The following is a 16,590-nucleotide window of genomic DNA, read 5'->3' as shown; positions in this document are numbered from 1 at the left end:
CCCCGTCCCCACGCTGCGGAGCCTCGCCTGGGGGCATCCGCCTCTCCCGCTCTCTCCGGACGCTGTTGTCGCCGCCTGTGCGGCCCGGATTCGATGGCCTGAATTCCCCCGGGCCGGCCCCGGCTGCCCGCTGGCGCGGGGCCGCAGGCACGGAGCCCAGAGGCCGCAGCCCCGCAGCGCGGCCGCTGCCAGCGCCCGCAGACTCGGCCTTTCTTCCCCGAGCCTGGCTGCGGAAAAACAGGCTCGGTGGGACTGGCCCGAGGGACTTGGCATCTCCAAAATATCAACTCTGTGTTTGCTGGGAGGCTGACAACCCTTCTTTCCTCGCTCACCCGGGCTCCTGCAGGGACGATGGAGGGGCTGCCTGGCATAGGCAGGATAAAGCTTGCTCCCCTTTTCAGTATCGTGTATTTTGTCCTTCACAGAAGTGTTGTGCCCTTTTTAATGTATGCAAGACCTTTGCAGCAACCTTCCTTCTGCACTTGTTGACCTGCCATGGCTTTGGTGCTTTATTTTCACTGCTGCCGTGAGCAGGACCAGTACAGTGCCAACATGAAGGAAAAGACCTAATATCTGCCTTTCGAAAGATGAGACCTCTAGAGGTGAGAAGAAAAAAGGGATATCACATAAACATGGCCAAATACATCATTACCCATGCATTTCACCTTTTATTTAGTCCATCCACCTCCAAAATTGGACTTAGTTCCAGAAGAGAAGTAGCTGTCCTGGTGCTTGGGGAAGGTGATGGGGCAGTTACAGCTGAAGAGGAATCAGAAACACAACCTCTTCTGGCAGCAGCACAGGTAATTAAAGATACCTGGTCGCTATGGGAACCCCAGCAAGAGCTTCTCTAACAAATTGGAAATTAGGACCTCATTATCCCTGGCAAGAACAACATGGATGGGTGGCAGAATATGGTGTATCCAAACCTGAATTATCTCCCTTGACTGGGATACTTACTGCTGCCTCAATTTCACAAATCATTAACACCACAGTGCTTCAGGTTACAGCGTCTCCTGATGCCATTTTGAAAATACCTGTGAAGGGGATATGAGGCAAATGCATTGTGAGCAGAAGTGCCCTCAGCTGAACTACCTTTGGTGGAGCTCCACTCCCATGTCTGCGTAATCATCCCTGTGCGCCTACACAATCAGAATGAAAATGATTACTTAAATAACATAAGGGATTGTACAGTAAGCAGGGATGGAAATAAATTTCCCTTTCAAATCACCAAAACACAATACTGAAAGGAAATCAAGGGCCTTTGAGGATAACGTGTTCTGTACTTTGCCGGTATTTTAATGAAACATTCTTGCTGTTGCATTGTTGCTAGTTTAACAGTGGCCATGCCTGAGGAGGTCCCAGGTAAGGAATCAGAGCCAGACCTTTAGATGCTGCCGCTCCCAGCAAAGGGGGTGTGTCTGTCGCTATGTGTGCATTGAAGTTGCTTCTCAGTAGTCTCTGAACTCTGAAACCATTGAGTTCCCTCAAAACCCAGGTTTCTGCTGGCAATGTGTGCAAGCTGCCAGTGCTCTGATGCTGCCCATGGCTACCCTTGCCTGCATCCCATGGCCAGCTGGGTTGCTGCAGCCCCAGCCTGACTGTGTCCTCCCCAGGTAATGCCTCTCTGCAGCTCCCCCATGCCCAGACTCCGAAGTGCCATGGGAACTGGAAATCTCTAACTTGGGTGTTCCCTCTGGCATATTTATATGACATAAAGTTGAGGTCGTGCCATCCCACCCAGCATTGTCATCTGCATGAGATGAAGTTCTATATAAAAATATGTTTATTGTTACCTTGAATGTTAAAATGTAATAGCTGTCAAAGAAAACAGTTTGGGTTGCTTGGATAGTGTATTTTGGGTTCCTTAGGCACTAAACATTTTTTCAGAGAGATACGGGAAAACTCAGATGATGTGTCTGGTGCCATCTATGCAGGGTAGCTGCATTTGCTTCAAGTGACTTGACAAAGTGTTTAAGAGTAACAAGTGTATTTAGATTTTGGAAGTATGCTATTAATTACAGCACTGTACAGAACATTAAATTTGTTAATTAGGAAAACTGACTCTACAAAAGCAAATACAAGGTAAACTGGATTAACAATAAAAAAAGAGAGATGCATTTAATGACTTCTGTATGCTTTGTAAACTTGCAAAATCAAAAAGAGGATCTTGGAAACGGGACTTGCGAAGTCTGCAAAATATTTGGGGAAGCACCATTAAAATAACTGAATGACTCTTCTAGTCGTGTTTCAGTGAGAAATAATAGTACTCCTAAAGCTAAATGGTGCTTTTGAAGTCAAATAATTCAATGGGATCAGCAATTGGACAAGTTTAGTTAATTAAAAAGGCAGCGCTATAGTTAAAACAAAACAAAACTAAATATTTCTTTTCAAATACAAAGGAGCTATGTTGCTATAAAGACCTTAAATAGAATAATCCTCATTAGGGGATGAGATGGTGCAAAAGGAAAAAAACCTCAATAACTAAAAGCCATTAGAATACACAAAATATCCTGGAGTCACAGGAAATGCTTCGGATTTACTATCTGAATAAAAGTGAAATTTGTCCTATTGCATCCAATACTCCCTTTTGAAATGCAAGATCTCCCCTGGCTCCAGTATTTCTGTCTTGTGAGCACTGAAATGAAGGAGACTGAGAGAAGTGAGACCAACCTGTGTAATGTATTGCAGTCTTTGGAAAGAATTGTCTTAACTCATTCTGAGAACAGAAACTGTACAATTTGGCACAGTAAAAGGAAAGTAATAGAAAAAAAAACTGTATCTTCTTACAGGCACATTCTGGAACACAGTGCATACTGGAAATAAGAATTCACGCTATTTATTTAAGTGAAAGATCTCTGACTGGCTTGGAGCAGGACCTTACCTAATGCAGAACAGCTTAAATACCAAATAAAAAATGATGCTTGGATTAAAATATTAGAAAGTCTAGGTAGAAATGACCTCATCTTAGTGGGATTGTGACATGAACTCACCCAAATTTAATGAATCATTTCCTGAGCTGAGCTCTGGCTGGTGCCTGACCACCCCAGCAGCACCTGGCCTAGCTGAAAACAGATTTTCCTGCAGAGGTGTTGTGGGGCATGTCCTAAAGGGCAAGCCAGCTGAATTTCCTGAGACAGCCCATGGTGCAGAGTACACCTGGAGACTAAACCAACATGAACAGAAGGGCTCAGTAGCTCTCTCGTCCCCACAGTGCCATTTGCTGCCTTGGTGAAGGGTAAGGCTTGGGGAGGATGCTGGTGTGATTCAGGGGCTCATAGATTGCTTTCTAATCAACCAGTTGGATTTCAAAAATATGCAGCTGAGCTGCTCCTCCCCATATGTGGGCATATTCCTACCTTCCTCTGATACAACTAAAGCCTGAAGCCTACAGCACTTATTTTCTCTTGTTTTCATGTCCTTTTTTGAAATTAAGTGATTCATTTTTTCTCATAACGTGCCACCCATTTTGTAGCAAATGCAGATTTCCCTCCCCAATTGTTTTAGTTTGTATAAAAGTCATGTAAACTAAGAGAGAAGGAGCCTCCAGCCCCAGGGTTGGTCTCCTCCTGCTAACTGCACATCCTGAACTTCCTTTGTGTGCCCTGCTGCTGACAGCCTGGGTTGTGCCAGCTCCTAGCTGGTTCAGGAAATGGTGGTGGGTGGATTTACCCATATGGGAAGGATCAATGAAACTGCTCCAAGGTTCACTGGAGGAGGAATGAGGCTTTTAAAAAAGGCCCTCATGCAGGAGTGTAGGCACCAGTTGGAAGAAATAATGGTGTGACAGGGACATGGTGTTTGGAAAGAGCTGTAGTGGGCACCTCAGCCAAGAGCTGGTGCAGAATTAGTGCTTCCTGTCCTGGAGGGAGATAAGTGATGCATCAGTAAATGGAGCTGTAACATCAGAATCGCTTTAATTAGGCCATCACTGCCCAGGGACGTCCTGGTGGAGTATTTCAGAAACAATCTAAAAGTTCATGTTCATTGAGTCTTGCTCTGATTACATCCAGCCTCGCCCAGATCCTGCAATATGTCTCAAGGTGTTGGTCCTTGAGATGGATCCTGTGACAGAGCTGCCCTGCCAAAGGTCATGGTTTGTCCACAGGTGAGCCTGCTGCCTGCTTTTCAAGAAGATTCCCTTCAGTATTGCTTTTCCTTGCTTTTTAAAACACTGACACTGAAAGGATACCGTGTCCCCGGGGTCACACACCCACGATGAGTTGGAGCCTGGCTTGCAGCCTGTGGGATGTGGTGGTCAGTGCTCGGGACAAGTGTGACAAGGGCTCCTCTGGGTTTTTAACAAATCCTCCTGCATCCAAGCATGAGGCATTACCCAGGCAGCCTCAGGTGAGCAGGGAGGGCCAGGGGCAGCTTTTGCGTCGGGAAAAAATGTTCCTTGGTGCAGCTTTGGAACCTGCAGAGACTTTGCTTTTCTGTGGCATTTCTGGCCTCCACAGGGAAGAGCGGTGCCTGCAGACCTGTACAGTGTGTGTGTCTGTCCTTGTGGGCACCGGGGCAGTGCTGGGACGCTGGGGCACAGCTGGGATGGCCGACACTGTAAAACAGCTGAATGTGGCCTTGATGCTGGTTTGGTGCTGGCCCCTCGGGGGACCACCCCGGCACTGACCGGGCAGGGGGGATCCTGCCCCCAGCTGGTGGCTCCCTGTGCTCCATGACCCCGCACTGCCAGCAGCAGCAGCCTTACAGAGCCATGACACGTCCTATATGCTTGGAACCACCTGCAGAACCGGAGGAGTAAGTTTCAGCTGCGGTGAGACAAGCGTTCCTTGGGGAAGGCTCCTCTGGGGGGCCCCACGCCCTCCCAGGCAGCGCACAGCGAACGCCGGTGGGGAGAGGGCACCGCTGCCCGAGCGCGCCGTGCGGGGCCGGGTCACGCCGGGCTGTGGCAGCAGCGCGGGGGAGGCGCCGTCCCGGTCACCACAGGTGTCCAGGTGGGATGTTTGCCGTGCTCGGGGGGGATGGATGCTGTGCCCGGCAGGGATCGATGCTGTGCCTGGGGAATGAATGCCGTGTCTGGGGAATGGGTGCCGTGCCCGGGTGGGATGGATGCTGTGCGCGGAGGATGGATGCCCTGTTCGGGTGGGAAGAATGCCGTGCCCGGGTGGGATGGATGCTGTGACCGGAGGGTAGATGCCCTGCTCGGGTGGGATGAATGCCGTGCCCAGGTGGGATGGATGCCGTGTTCGGGGGATGAATGCCGTGCCGGGGAATGGATGCCGTGGCCCGGGTGGGATGAATGCCGTGCCCAGGTGGGATGAATGCCGTGTCCGGGGGATGGATGCCCCGCCCGAGTGGGATGAATGCCCTGCCCGGGTGGGGTGGATGCCGTGGCCGGGAGATTCCGTGCCCGAGGACCGGCACTGCCGGGCGGGTCCGCGCGTGGCCCCCACGCGTGGGCGGGGCGGGGCGGGGCCGGGCGGGGCGCGCGCCCGCAGAGAGCCGCGCGCGGCCCCGCTCGGCAGCGCCTCCCGCCGCCGCGGCACCATGTGGCAGCCGGCCACGGAGCGGCTGCAGGTAGGGGGGGCCGGCCGGGGTCCGAGCCTGAGGGGGCGGCGGGGCCGCGCGCGGCTCTGGGGTGGCAGCGGGACCGGCGGAGCATCACCCCCGGACCGGGAGTTTGTGGCAACTTCTCCCCGCGCCGGCGCGGAGGGTGGGTGTGCGGGGACACGGGACACGCACGCACACAGATACGCGCACACAGATACGCGCACACAGATACGCGCACACAGATACACGCACGCAGATACACGCACGCAGTGCGGGTGTCGCTGCCCGGCGGGGTTGGCTGCCGGCCGCGGGCGGCGGCGGGGATCGCGGCGCTCAGGGGCTTCTCCGCAGCCCCCCGGTGAGGGGCACCCCCGGGCCGGCCCTGCCTGACCCGCGGCAGCGGGACGGTCCCTCGGAGCGGCGCGCGGGGGATGCGGAATCCCGCGGGAGTCCTTTGCCACCCCCGCGCCCAGAGGTCGGGATGTGTCGGGGTCACCGGGGTACCCCCTTGCCGCACCCTCCGGCGGCGGTCGGTGCGCGGTGCCGGCTCTGCCGTTGTTCGTGTGGCTTGTGTCCGTGTTGCATAGTCCGGGGAAAGCCGAGACAGGCAGAGGGCGAGATGAAATAAAACTCACTTTGTAGTTCCACTGCGTCAGTTTCGTGTAGTTTTCCAGAGCAAGTGCCGAGTGAGAGAGAATTGGATATCTAGAATAAGAACCATTGGTTACAGCAGATGAGAAGAAAAGGTTATTACTACTTTTGCAATTCAAATTGAGAATTTGCTTTGATATAATCAAGCAGAAAATTCAGCAGTTTGATTGGAGTTGATAGTAGAGATAAGCTGAGAGATCCATGAGCTTTAATCTTCACCAGCCAGTAATGGGAATAATTCCTGGTCTGAAAAAACTGTATTTTTCTCTACAATAAAAAGCTTGATTTTTCGTGGATAGGAATGATGTAGCACGTACATAGTTGATGGATTCTGGGGTAGATCTATGTGAATGTACTGTTAGTTATTTCTTTCCCTGTGTTAGTCAGAAACCTCTCTGCTAAACACAAGTGGCAGGATGTCCTGAGTGAAGGAGTTAATGGTCTTGGGTGCTGTGGAGGCAGCGGTGTTCTCTGGGGAGATGCTGATGCAGGGGACAGACCTGAGGTGAGGCTGCACCCAGCAGCTGGTGACAAAGGGGAATGTGAGGGAAGGGAAGGAGAAAGGGAAAGCCGAGGTTAGTAGTGTTGTGCTGGTCTGGATTGTACAGAATGGCTTTGTGTCCCCTTTGTGGAATTAGGGAGGTGTTAAAATAACAAGGTACTATTATGACAAACATCTGATACTGCCTACAGGAGCATGAAAGGCTATAGAGAACCAAATGCTTGTGTTTTGCAGAATAAGCTTGTGTGCGTAACCTTGTTTAGCCTTGTTTAGCTGCATCCTGTGCACTGTTAGGGATCTGGCCTTAGGGAGTGGGTGGGAATGGCTGTGTGCTGTGAGGAACCAGGGCTATCTGGAGGGGGGATGATTGATCACTGGGCCTCTAACTTTCCTGTTGCAGCAGAACCCCAGCAGTGACCACTAACTTTTTGCAAATCCACTTTGGTTGCCTCTGGCTGGAGTCTCCAGTCATCCTGAGCTGATCATAATGCTGAGTGCCTGAAAATGCACATTTTGTGAACAGGAGTTTCTGGGGAAGTACATGAATAACTGTAGGTGCTCTAAAAAATAAAGAAATCCGGGGGACTCAAAATTGCAGAATTAAAGGATGCTTTGGACTTGTACCAGCTCCTGAAATGGGGAAGAAAGCCCTGGAAGAATCACAGGATGCCCATAATAATTCTGTGTTCACACAAGGGGCTAAATAACAATGTAGTGAATTGTGGACAGAATAAATGCAGTCAGGGGAAGGATGCTGGGGTAAATAGGATGACATCCTGTAACTGAAAGCTTAATCCAGATCCATATACATATGAGCTAGAATTACATGGGCAATATACTATGTAATAACCCCAACCCCTCTGAAATTTTTTTCTCCAAAAACCCCTCGAAGCCTGGTTCTTTCAAGTAGTCTGATCTCCCCTTGACATGTTGTGAATCATCAGCCTGGCCAGAACTGTTGGCAGCGCCGCCTGGCCCCCCGAGGAGAGCTTGTGCAAGGTATAAATGCGGTTTCTTTCCCTTCTTCCTCCCCCTCAACATCTTAGTTTAGTTTCAGGTGTCCCATGTTGCTCTCTTTGTGCCAAGCTCCCTCCCTCCTGGCACATAACTGCTGTGAAACAAATGCTGGTGCAATGGGGGTGTTGAAGGGGAGCCCTCTGCTTGTGCCTGGCATCACAGGCTCTCTCCCTGGCTGACAAGCAAGTGTTGTGAGGCTCTGTGTATGGGATTTTGGTTGTAGCAGGGTGGTATGTGGTCACTGGGTAGGGTCGATGGCGTCTTATGGTCTCTATTAATGTATTCTGGGATTACAGTTATGCCAAGTCACCACTGTAGGATATTTGGGGGATGTTTAATGGCAGATACAGCCCTGTCTTTTACATCAGGCTGATGTATGGGTGCAGGAAGTGTGGAGCTGGCCCAGCTTTCTTGATGTTCTAATGTGCGCATGGTACGTGGAATAGTTTTGACCTAGATGTATCTTGTGTCAATACCCAGCTGTGGGGAAGTGCAAGTCTGTTGTTAGTCCGTGGTGTAGCTCTGTACTAAGTAAAACGGCAAGGAAAATATTTTCATCTCTCAGAATATTTCTTTTGGCCTGGTTCAGTAAGGGAAAGTATGAACTGCCTTTGGAAGTGGATGCCTGTTGGTACGGTTCAGTCCTGCCCTCAGCTCTAAGGCAAGCTGTGTATGTTTGACTTAAATGGCAGTGGCCATGGCAGTGTTAGGGCTCCTGTCATGTTCTGAAAACCTGTGCCATGGTCCTCTATTGCTCACGGGCCTCCTTTCCCAGTCCCACACAATGGATGACAAGACTGCACATTCCTGGTCTGTTGCCGTTCACGCAAAATCTACTTCTGTTCCAAATGTGCTCAGTCCTGTTAAGTTTCATAGTTTGTGCTGAAGTTTTTGGCACTGACTGGATGGGTACAATTCCAGTAGTGAGGTCAGCAGCAAAGCTCACGCATACGCAATAGGAATGAAGTGTCATCAGCAGCTGGGTTATAGAACGCAGTGAGCTGGGGCATGAGCAGGACTTGTCCCCATTGCTGTTGTAGCTGTTTGCTGCTGAAAGTTTCATCTGCTGCTAAAATGTTCCCCCCTTCCCAGAGCCTTGGTTTCTGGCTTTGCTGGAATAAGCTGTGTTTTCTTGATTTTTGTTTTGTTTTTGTCAGCCTGTTCTCTACTTCCCTCTGATGGAAGCTTTTCCCGTTATGCTGCTGTTTAATGAAGAAGCCTCTCTGTTTCTGGAAGATATGTAGAATTAAACGGATTAGAAGAATTAGCTAGAAAAATGTAGATATTGAGGTTTCTTCTTGAAAATATAATACAGCGAAGCCTGCTTCTTCTTTTGCACTTCCTTTCCTTTCACTTTTTATGATTCTTTCACCTATAGCAACATTGAAGTTTCGTCTGTTTTCTCCAAAGTTAGCGGGACAGGCAGTTATATGTGAAATCATACATCTGGGAAATACCACAGGGATCAGCGAGTCTCTGATGTGGTAAGAAGATCATGATTTTGCAGGTAATACAGGATTAACATTATTCACACTTAGTGTAAGAGAGATGATCTGGGACTGTGTCTGTTTGGGAGACTTTTTAACCTCTAATTTCTGTGGTGGCATTCCTGGCTTGTGTTCAGTAAAGTGCAGGTGAGCATATGGAACATGTGTGTATCTCCCAGTCTTCTCTGGAGCAGCAACCAAGGTTGCTTCAGGTATTTAAAGGTCATTCCCCCTGCTGGGAATGGGGAGACTCCAGTCCAGAGCTCACTGTAGCTGCCTGATCTGGTTTACATTGTCATGTTTGCAGCAGACCTTATCAATGGTTATAAGCAGTGGGCACTGATCTGTGGCTTGATGTTTGTGGCAGTGGCACTTGTTGAAATGATGCCAAAAATATTGTGAAATCTTCCTTTAAAACTATTTCCAAATGTACCTTCTGTGCCTGGTTCAGCAGCCCTTGGCAGCACAGCTGGGGTTTTGGGGATCATGGTCTCAGTGATGCTCCCGTGAGGACTCTGAAGTGGTATTTGAAAACAAGCAAGGTGTTCTCACAGCCTGAGAGAACATAGCCTGGCTGCTATTTGCTTTGTAACCTAAATTTTCCTGGAAGCTTGATGCCAGACATTGTTTCTAGATAATAAATCCCAGTGGGTGCATAGTTTCTGAGGTCGTGCTGTTTGTAACCCCTGTTTATAAGTTCCCCTGATTCCCTTGACACATGTGGGTAATAGGGATCACTGTGTTCAAACAGCTTTTCCCCTGGAGCAGCGGTGCAGCCGTGCTGGTGCTGCCCAGCCTCGTGCTGTGTTGCTGGGTGTCCCTGAGCTGAGCCGTACTCATGAGCCCTCTTTTTAGAGATGGTCTCACTCTGCTTCTGTGGGTGGTACAGGGGATGGGCTCACATGAGTGGGGACTCAGCAGAGGGGAGCAGACAGGGGTGCTGTGTCGTGGAGCTATGGGCATGCAGATAGCCAAGTGTTCACAGTAGGACTTCAGTGATTCTCTGTCTGCGCATCTGGAAGTTCAGTATTCTTGTTGAAACCCACAGTTTGGGGCCATATTTGGGCAAGGATTTATTAAGGGATGTCTTTAGTGTATTCTCATTTTGTTAGACTTTATTTCTTTCATGAAGTAAAGTTCCACATCTCTCCTAATGTGTTGTGAAATACTGTGCAGGAGAGCTGCACGTGGGCAAGATGAGATGAAGTGAAGCGGGTGACGAAGGGCAGGAAGCTTCAAGTCCTTTACTGGGGCAAGTTTGATTTCCTGAACCTCAGGGCTTAATTCTGCCATCATGTAACTTGTGCAGCTTTTCTGAAGTCCATGGGAAATAAGACTGTGTAAGGTTGCTTTACTACAGGCTTTGAGTTGCTGGTGTAATATACTTCCACATCATTATGATACAGCAGTAAAACAACAGTGTAGTTATTAATGGAAGTGAAAAAAGTGAAAGCAGCAGTATTGGGGTGTTGCTGCTCACCCTCAGGCTGGGCTGTGAGCACCGTTTTCCAAGGCTTTGTAAACATATTGCTCATTTGACAGGAATTTGTTAATGTACCTGTAGCATTGCATCTTCAATCTACTTTTATACTTGTAAATTTTGTGACTGTAGACTCTGTTGCTAAATTCATGTATATTACATGCATCCACTACCACTAGTATGCATATCAAATGCTTTTCCCATATCAGGAGCATTGAAAAGATCTTTCACTAAAGAGAAGTCAGCTCAGGGTAGACGTACACATGTATGATGGCTTCGGGTTGATCACAAGCACTGTGGTGTGGTGGCAGATGTTTGCATGTGTTCAGATGTAATGTGGCTTTAGGTGCTATTGGTGCTTTCAAAATGAGCTTCTAATCCTTTTCAGTGTTCACGTGCATATGTGTGTTAAAAATACACCATACAGTCAGTTGAAACAATAGTTTTCCAATTTTCAAAGCATATGGAAAACCTTTCTAAACCAAACACAAGTGAGTTGTAAGCACACAAACAGCTGTCTAGGCAGAAGCTGCTGCGAGACATGTATAGCAGGACTGATACTACTACTGAACTCTGGTTTCATTAAATATTATGTCAGAAGGAAAAAATGAAAAGTATTTGAAATTTAAGCCTGAGTCATGTGGCTGCAAACGTCTGAAGTCCTACAGCCCGGTGTTTTGGCTCTATATAGCTTCAGGATATCTTTCAAGGCATCAGAGTTTTTGCACTCTTTTTTTGCACTGTAGTTTGCTGCTATGACTTTATAGCAGTCAGGAATCTTTAAAACAAAACCCCTGTGATTCCAGGAGGCTCATCTGGCACCACTTAGCTCAGGCAGTTCCCTTTTTTCTATGTTATTTATTGTTTGTAGAAATTGAATGGCTCTGGAAAAACATTAATTTTGGGAAGCATTCTATGACCAAAAGAAAATCAAAATCAAGTGAGTGCCTTGTGGAAAGCCCCCAGGGAAAGGATATTCAGGGTTCATTTATAGTGTACTACTAGTTGATGTTTATGAAACTGCCAGCCTGTTTGATGAACAAGAAAAAAAAAATTAAAGCAGTGATTTCCTTGCAGAAAGGCGCACTAAAGCATTCAGTCTAAATAGTTCAGGATTCTAGGTACCTGGTTCAGATTCTGTGTGTCCCAGTGTCATCCAGCAGGACAGGACAGTCAGCAGTGGTCTGCCCAGATGTTACTGTTTCCTTCCAGGCACAGCTGTGTTCTCAGCAGACACGCCTTGGATTGGTGCTGAGGTGTTGGGCTAAGTGTCTTCACCCTTCCAGCACTACTGTGTTTTTGATGTAGCTCTGTGCAGGCAAGAGGAGAGTCTGATTACCCAGAGATAAGTAAATGTGTAGCTGAAAAGTCCCTTTAAGCAATGTTTAGCCCTTAAAATATTTGTTTTCCCGATAGTGCTTTCATGTATAGTAATTGAACTTATCTGCACTTCATATAATAGCTAGAAGAGTTACAGGTGGCAGTGTTAAGTCTTCTGAGCTGTTTCTGAATAAGTGAATCAGAACTCTTTGATCAAAGATGTTAAATGTGGGTGATTGTACAAGTGTCCTGAGAAGACCTCATACAACATTTCATGATTTGTTTTTTCTGCTAAAATACTGAAAATATGGAGCGGCAAATATAAATCTTTGCATAGAATCTGGAGGAAAAATAAAAAGTTGTGTATTGCCAGTATTTAATATTCTTTTAATGATGTTGCTTCAACAAAATTACACGTTGCCTCAAAATGACTAAATTCGTCTCATTACATTGACACCTTGGCAGTTTGGTGACGACTTCTGGAGTGTTGGTCTTTGAAAAACCTCCGTAAGTGTTTTCATTGGGACCATTTAAATAAATGTACGTTTCACAGGTTAATGGCTGGTTTTGCTTCCAGGCAATGTGAGCAGGAACATTTCTAACCTGAGTTGCTGCTGGTGAGTTTTAATGATGGAGTTATGCTGTGAGCACAGCACTGCTGGGTTTGGGACAGCACCAGGGCAGTTGGAGTCCTTGCACCATCACCCTTTGTGGCCTCAGGTCTGTGTTATGCCAGACAATTTTCAAATATCTCCTCAAATGAAAACATTTTCTCCAGATATATTTGATGGGAGCTGCCAAGAACACTGAGAGCAGATAGAAATGTAATTAAGTGTCCTGAAGCTCAGATTTGTGGCCACCTCTTTCTTCCCATGCCAAGCTCCCTCTGGGTTTGAGAAATGCTTGTTCCATACATCTCATGTGAAGCTTGCAGAACAACCCTGGAGAGTAAGTTTACAAGTCTTCAGCTGGTTGTATTCAGCTTTGTTCAGGGCTAGTCTTTTCCAGGGAGTGTTTTGCCTGGTGCACTGTGCTCTTATGAAAACTCACCCACTCACTGAGCGCCTGGAGAGAACTGATGTTCAGTCTGGTCCTACTGGTGAAGTAACTGCTCTGAAATTTTTGCAGTGGGATCTGATCCAAACTTCACTGGGGTCAGTACCAACCTTGAGCCTGGTGACAGAGAGCAGAGCAGGGAACCCAGCCATTGGACTGTTACAGGAGATCCAGAGAGTTTGTATAGTCTCATTTAAAATGAACAATTCCCTCTGCCATGGAGCTTCCTGAGTAATTCTGCTGGCTGGAAGGCAGAATAAAAGGAGTTTGGGGTCTGTGAGGGGCCAAGGCATGGTGGTGGTGGCATCATCTGAACCTGTGAGTTTCCAGCTCTCCTTTCCCTCCCTGAGTCTGGGTGTTGAGGGATTGGAGGGAGGGTTGGATGCAACGTTCCTTTTCTGAATGCGTACGGGGAGAGGCTCTCCTGAGTGAGTCTCAGCTGCTCTGTGGCTTTCCTGTAGCTGGGGACCAGCTTTCCTGCTGTCAGGATTAATCTGTACTTTCGGAACTGATCACGGTGACAATGACCTGAAAATGGTAGTTTCTTGGGGAGAGAAATCACCTTTCCCTCCTTCCCTGCCATTCTGCTTAAGAAAAACAGGCAAACCAAATTTCCGTTTTTATTCATCAAAACTATCTCATCCAAATCAGTATGCTGAACTTGTTTTTAATGTCGTGTTAAGGAATTTTGTCCTTGGTTTTCTAGGATTCCCTTCTACTGGGGAGAAGAGCACTGGGAATTGTCTTATGGTGTGCTGGTTGTTCTGGCTTTGGCTCTGAGCTGGAGAGTGAAAAGACAAGCAGCAAAATTGTTGGAAAAAAAATACATCAGACTTCAAAAACAGGGTTTTAATCCTTTTTCCCCTCATTTAAGGCTATTTATTTAACTGAACCTTTTGCCCAATTTTAGCTTTTCCATATGGCATTTATTATATTTTTTCTGGTTTTTGACCAGAAAAGTACCTCTTGGAACTTAAGCAAACACCAGTTGGCAGCTCCCTGAGCTGCCTGGTTGTCAGGGCATAGTGTGGACCTCTGTCCCACTGCTGCACAGTGTGTCAGCGGAAGACAGCAGTGAATTTTTTTCATCTTTCAGAAAATTGTCAGCTTAAGCATTTTTCTTTTTTCCCTAGTCCATGGGAATTTTCTGTGCTTGACTATAAATTTGAATCAGAAAATGCAGAAGCTTGAATCCTGTCCCAGTGTTTTTAAGAAGGGGCCTGTGCAGTGCAGATCTGTACAGGCTTCAGTTTTCACAGCTGTGCTCTGTTGTTTGGATTAGAATTAGAAGGAAGGATATTTTGAAAATTTTATGTCGACCCTCTTGATAATGTGGCTGAAAGGGCCTATTGAGCTTGGTACTGTGTGTTTGAGAAAATCCTGATAGTAAAGACAGCTTTGGTGCCTCCTGCAAGACTGAACTGCTGGAGGGATGCGCAGTGCTGCTGAAGAGTGCTGGGTGCTTGCTTCTTCTGGTAGGCAACAAAGGAAAACCCGTCAGTGATTTCTCAGACACCCAAAGCCCTGAGATCCTCCATCCAAGGACAAGGCATAGGGACTGGCCAGGCCTTGAGCTGGGTTCAGGTTCAGCCTTGCTGAGCTGGGCTGCCCTGGCAGCGGTGGGTTTGTGGCCCTGGCTCCCCTCAGGCTGTGCTGTGCTGCCATCGGCAGTGCTGCCTGTTGGGATACACAGTTGGGATGATGGGGGAGGTGGAACCCTCTCTGTCACCCTCTTGTAGATGGAACATCAGTGCTGAAGGCTGCAGAGGGGATGTTACTTTCTATGAGATTGGACAGTTCACTTCGATAAACGAGTGTTAAATCACTCAGATTGAGGCATGCAGCCTTATCTCTGTGCGTGGGGATAGACCTTTGAATCCATTAACTTTTATCTTGCCATTTGAGATGGCAGTGTAACTTTTCTGTGGTTTATAAGGAATGTTAGGAAGCATTTGTTTGCGACTGACTTTTGTTTTGATCTGGTGTTTTCTTTAATGAAAAAAGAGCAGCTCTTTTTTCATTAAAGAGCCTGAAGCTTGGTGCTGGGACATGTAACATTTTCAAAGGGCAATGTTTTAATCTTGTGCCTCTAAAATACAGAGTTGCTGTGGAAGGAGGAGTTGAACAATTTGAAAGGTTACAGAAGCACAGGTAGGTTCTGCTGTTGGCTCTTCCCACAGATGGGTGCTGCAACACTCAGGTTTTTTTTTTCTTGTAGCTTTTAAGGTCTTGTGTCTTTTAAGGTCTTTTAAGACCTTTTAAGGTCTTTCTTACACCTGCCTTTCACAGCTGCAGCTTCTGGCTTAAGTTCCCAGGACTTAACCCACTGTGAAGACTTGGGATTTTGTTTTCCTCAATGGCTATCACACATGGAGTTCAGATCATTTCCTTGGGGGTGTCCAGTGGGAAGTGGGATCCCTGGTATAGGAAATAGCCCTGTCAGAAATACCAGTCTTGCTGCAGGGTCTGCCAAGGCCCAGGGCAGCCTGGCTGGGCATTGTGGCCAGCCTGAAACCCATCTCTAGATGAATGAGGTGACTGTCTTTTGTAATCAAGGGTAGTGAAAAGCCCTGGCACTTCAAGACAGTGAGAAATATTCACTTATTCTAGTAATAAATTCTAGTTAGTGCTTAATAATGCCTTTCCTGAAGCCATTCTCCCCCATCCTGCTCACATTTGAAATGGTGACAAGTTTCAGGCTGCAGAAGTGGCGGAGCTCATCTTCCCTAAGGAAAAAGTCACATTTGAAGCGATGCTGAGCTGCAAGTGTGAGGTGAAATGAGTCATGGACAGATCTTCAGCTGGAAAGAGACATTCAGAGCTTCAGCTTAGGGTTTTCACCCCTGTGACTGGACAGGCTTGAGAGGTTTTCTGAGCCTAGAACTATGCTCCAGCAGGGCAGAGTGGGGTCCAGCTGTGTGAGGCAGTGAGGTCTCTATAGTTTAAGGCATCTACATATGTTTGTCAGAAAGACAGAATCTAAGGAGGCTTTGGATGAAGTTAAGTGCTATATGGTGATGAAGAGCTTCTGGGTGTAGGAGGAGCAGGTCATTAGCTGGGGACTTGAGAGGTCCATGAGCAGCCTGGCATGGCCCAGGAGCCACATCTGCAGAAATCTTGCACTGAAATAGCTCACTTCTGGTTGGTTTAAATTACTTTCAGAGTGTATTTATATTGCTTTTTTTCGAGTTGAGTTTTTTATTTCCCTGTATCAGAAGTTATTCATGCCGCTTACATGATATTTGAAAAATAACCAGCTGCAGTGGGTGGCACTGACCAGGGAAGTGCCCATACCTTAAGTTTACTGCACTGGTTCTGAAAGTAACAGCCTGACCTTTCATCCCTCTGTTATGGTCTGAGGGTGTTCTTACATGGATGTGGAGCTTCCCAAGATAAACAGAGTGAATGTGGTTTGGCATTTAAATCACTAATGTTGTATCAAGCTGGAGAGTTTCAGAAGCCATTAATGTCTAGAAGAGATGTTATTTTGTTCACTTGGGGATAAACTTTGCCCCTGTCTATATGTGGGTTTTGGTTTTGGTCCAAATTCAGATTTTGAGAGTGTT

At 47.4% G+C, this 16,590-nt stretch overlaps 1 protein-coding gene across 4 annotated transcripts in view; it reads left to right on the top strand.

Moving 5' to 3' along the window:
• Positions 1 to 5,170: 5,170 nt before the first annotated feature.
• PID1 (phosphotyrosine interaction domain containing 1) overlaps positions 5,171 to 16,590 on the top strand; it is an 86,758-nt gene continuing 75,338 nt past the window's right edge. Inside the window, exon 1 of one of the 4 annotated variants that reach the window (XM_066193225.1) lies at positions 5,171 to 5,189. Coding sequence is in view for 2 of the 4 variants with exons in the window: in XM_066193221.1 (XP_066049318.1) it covers positions 5,509 to 5,538 (30 nt within the window). In the remaining 2 variants the exon portion in view is untranslated. Of the gene's footprint in view, positions 5,190 to 5,455; positions 5,539 to 5,654; positions 5,675 to 9,038; positions 9,189 to 16,590 lie in introns of those variants that run through there. The other 3 variants (XM_066193221.1, XM_066193224.1, XM_066193222.1) reach the window with 3 other exon arrangements.

This window comes from Chamaea fasciata, unplaced genomic scaffold, assembly GCF_029207755.1.
Source record: "Chamaea fasciata isolate MVZ Bird 193981 ecotype frontalis unplaced genomic scaffold, bChaFas1.0.hap1 SCAF_11, whole genome shotgun sequence".
NCBI lineage: Eukaryota > Metazoa > Chordata > Aves > Passeriformes > Sylviidae > Chamaea > Chamaea fasciata.
Note: the sequence above shows the minus strand (reverse complement) of the source record. Positions and strands in the feature narration are given on the sequence as shown.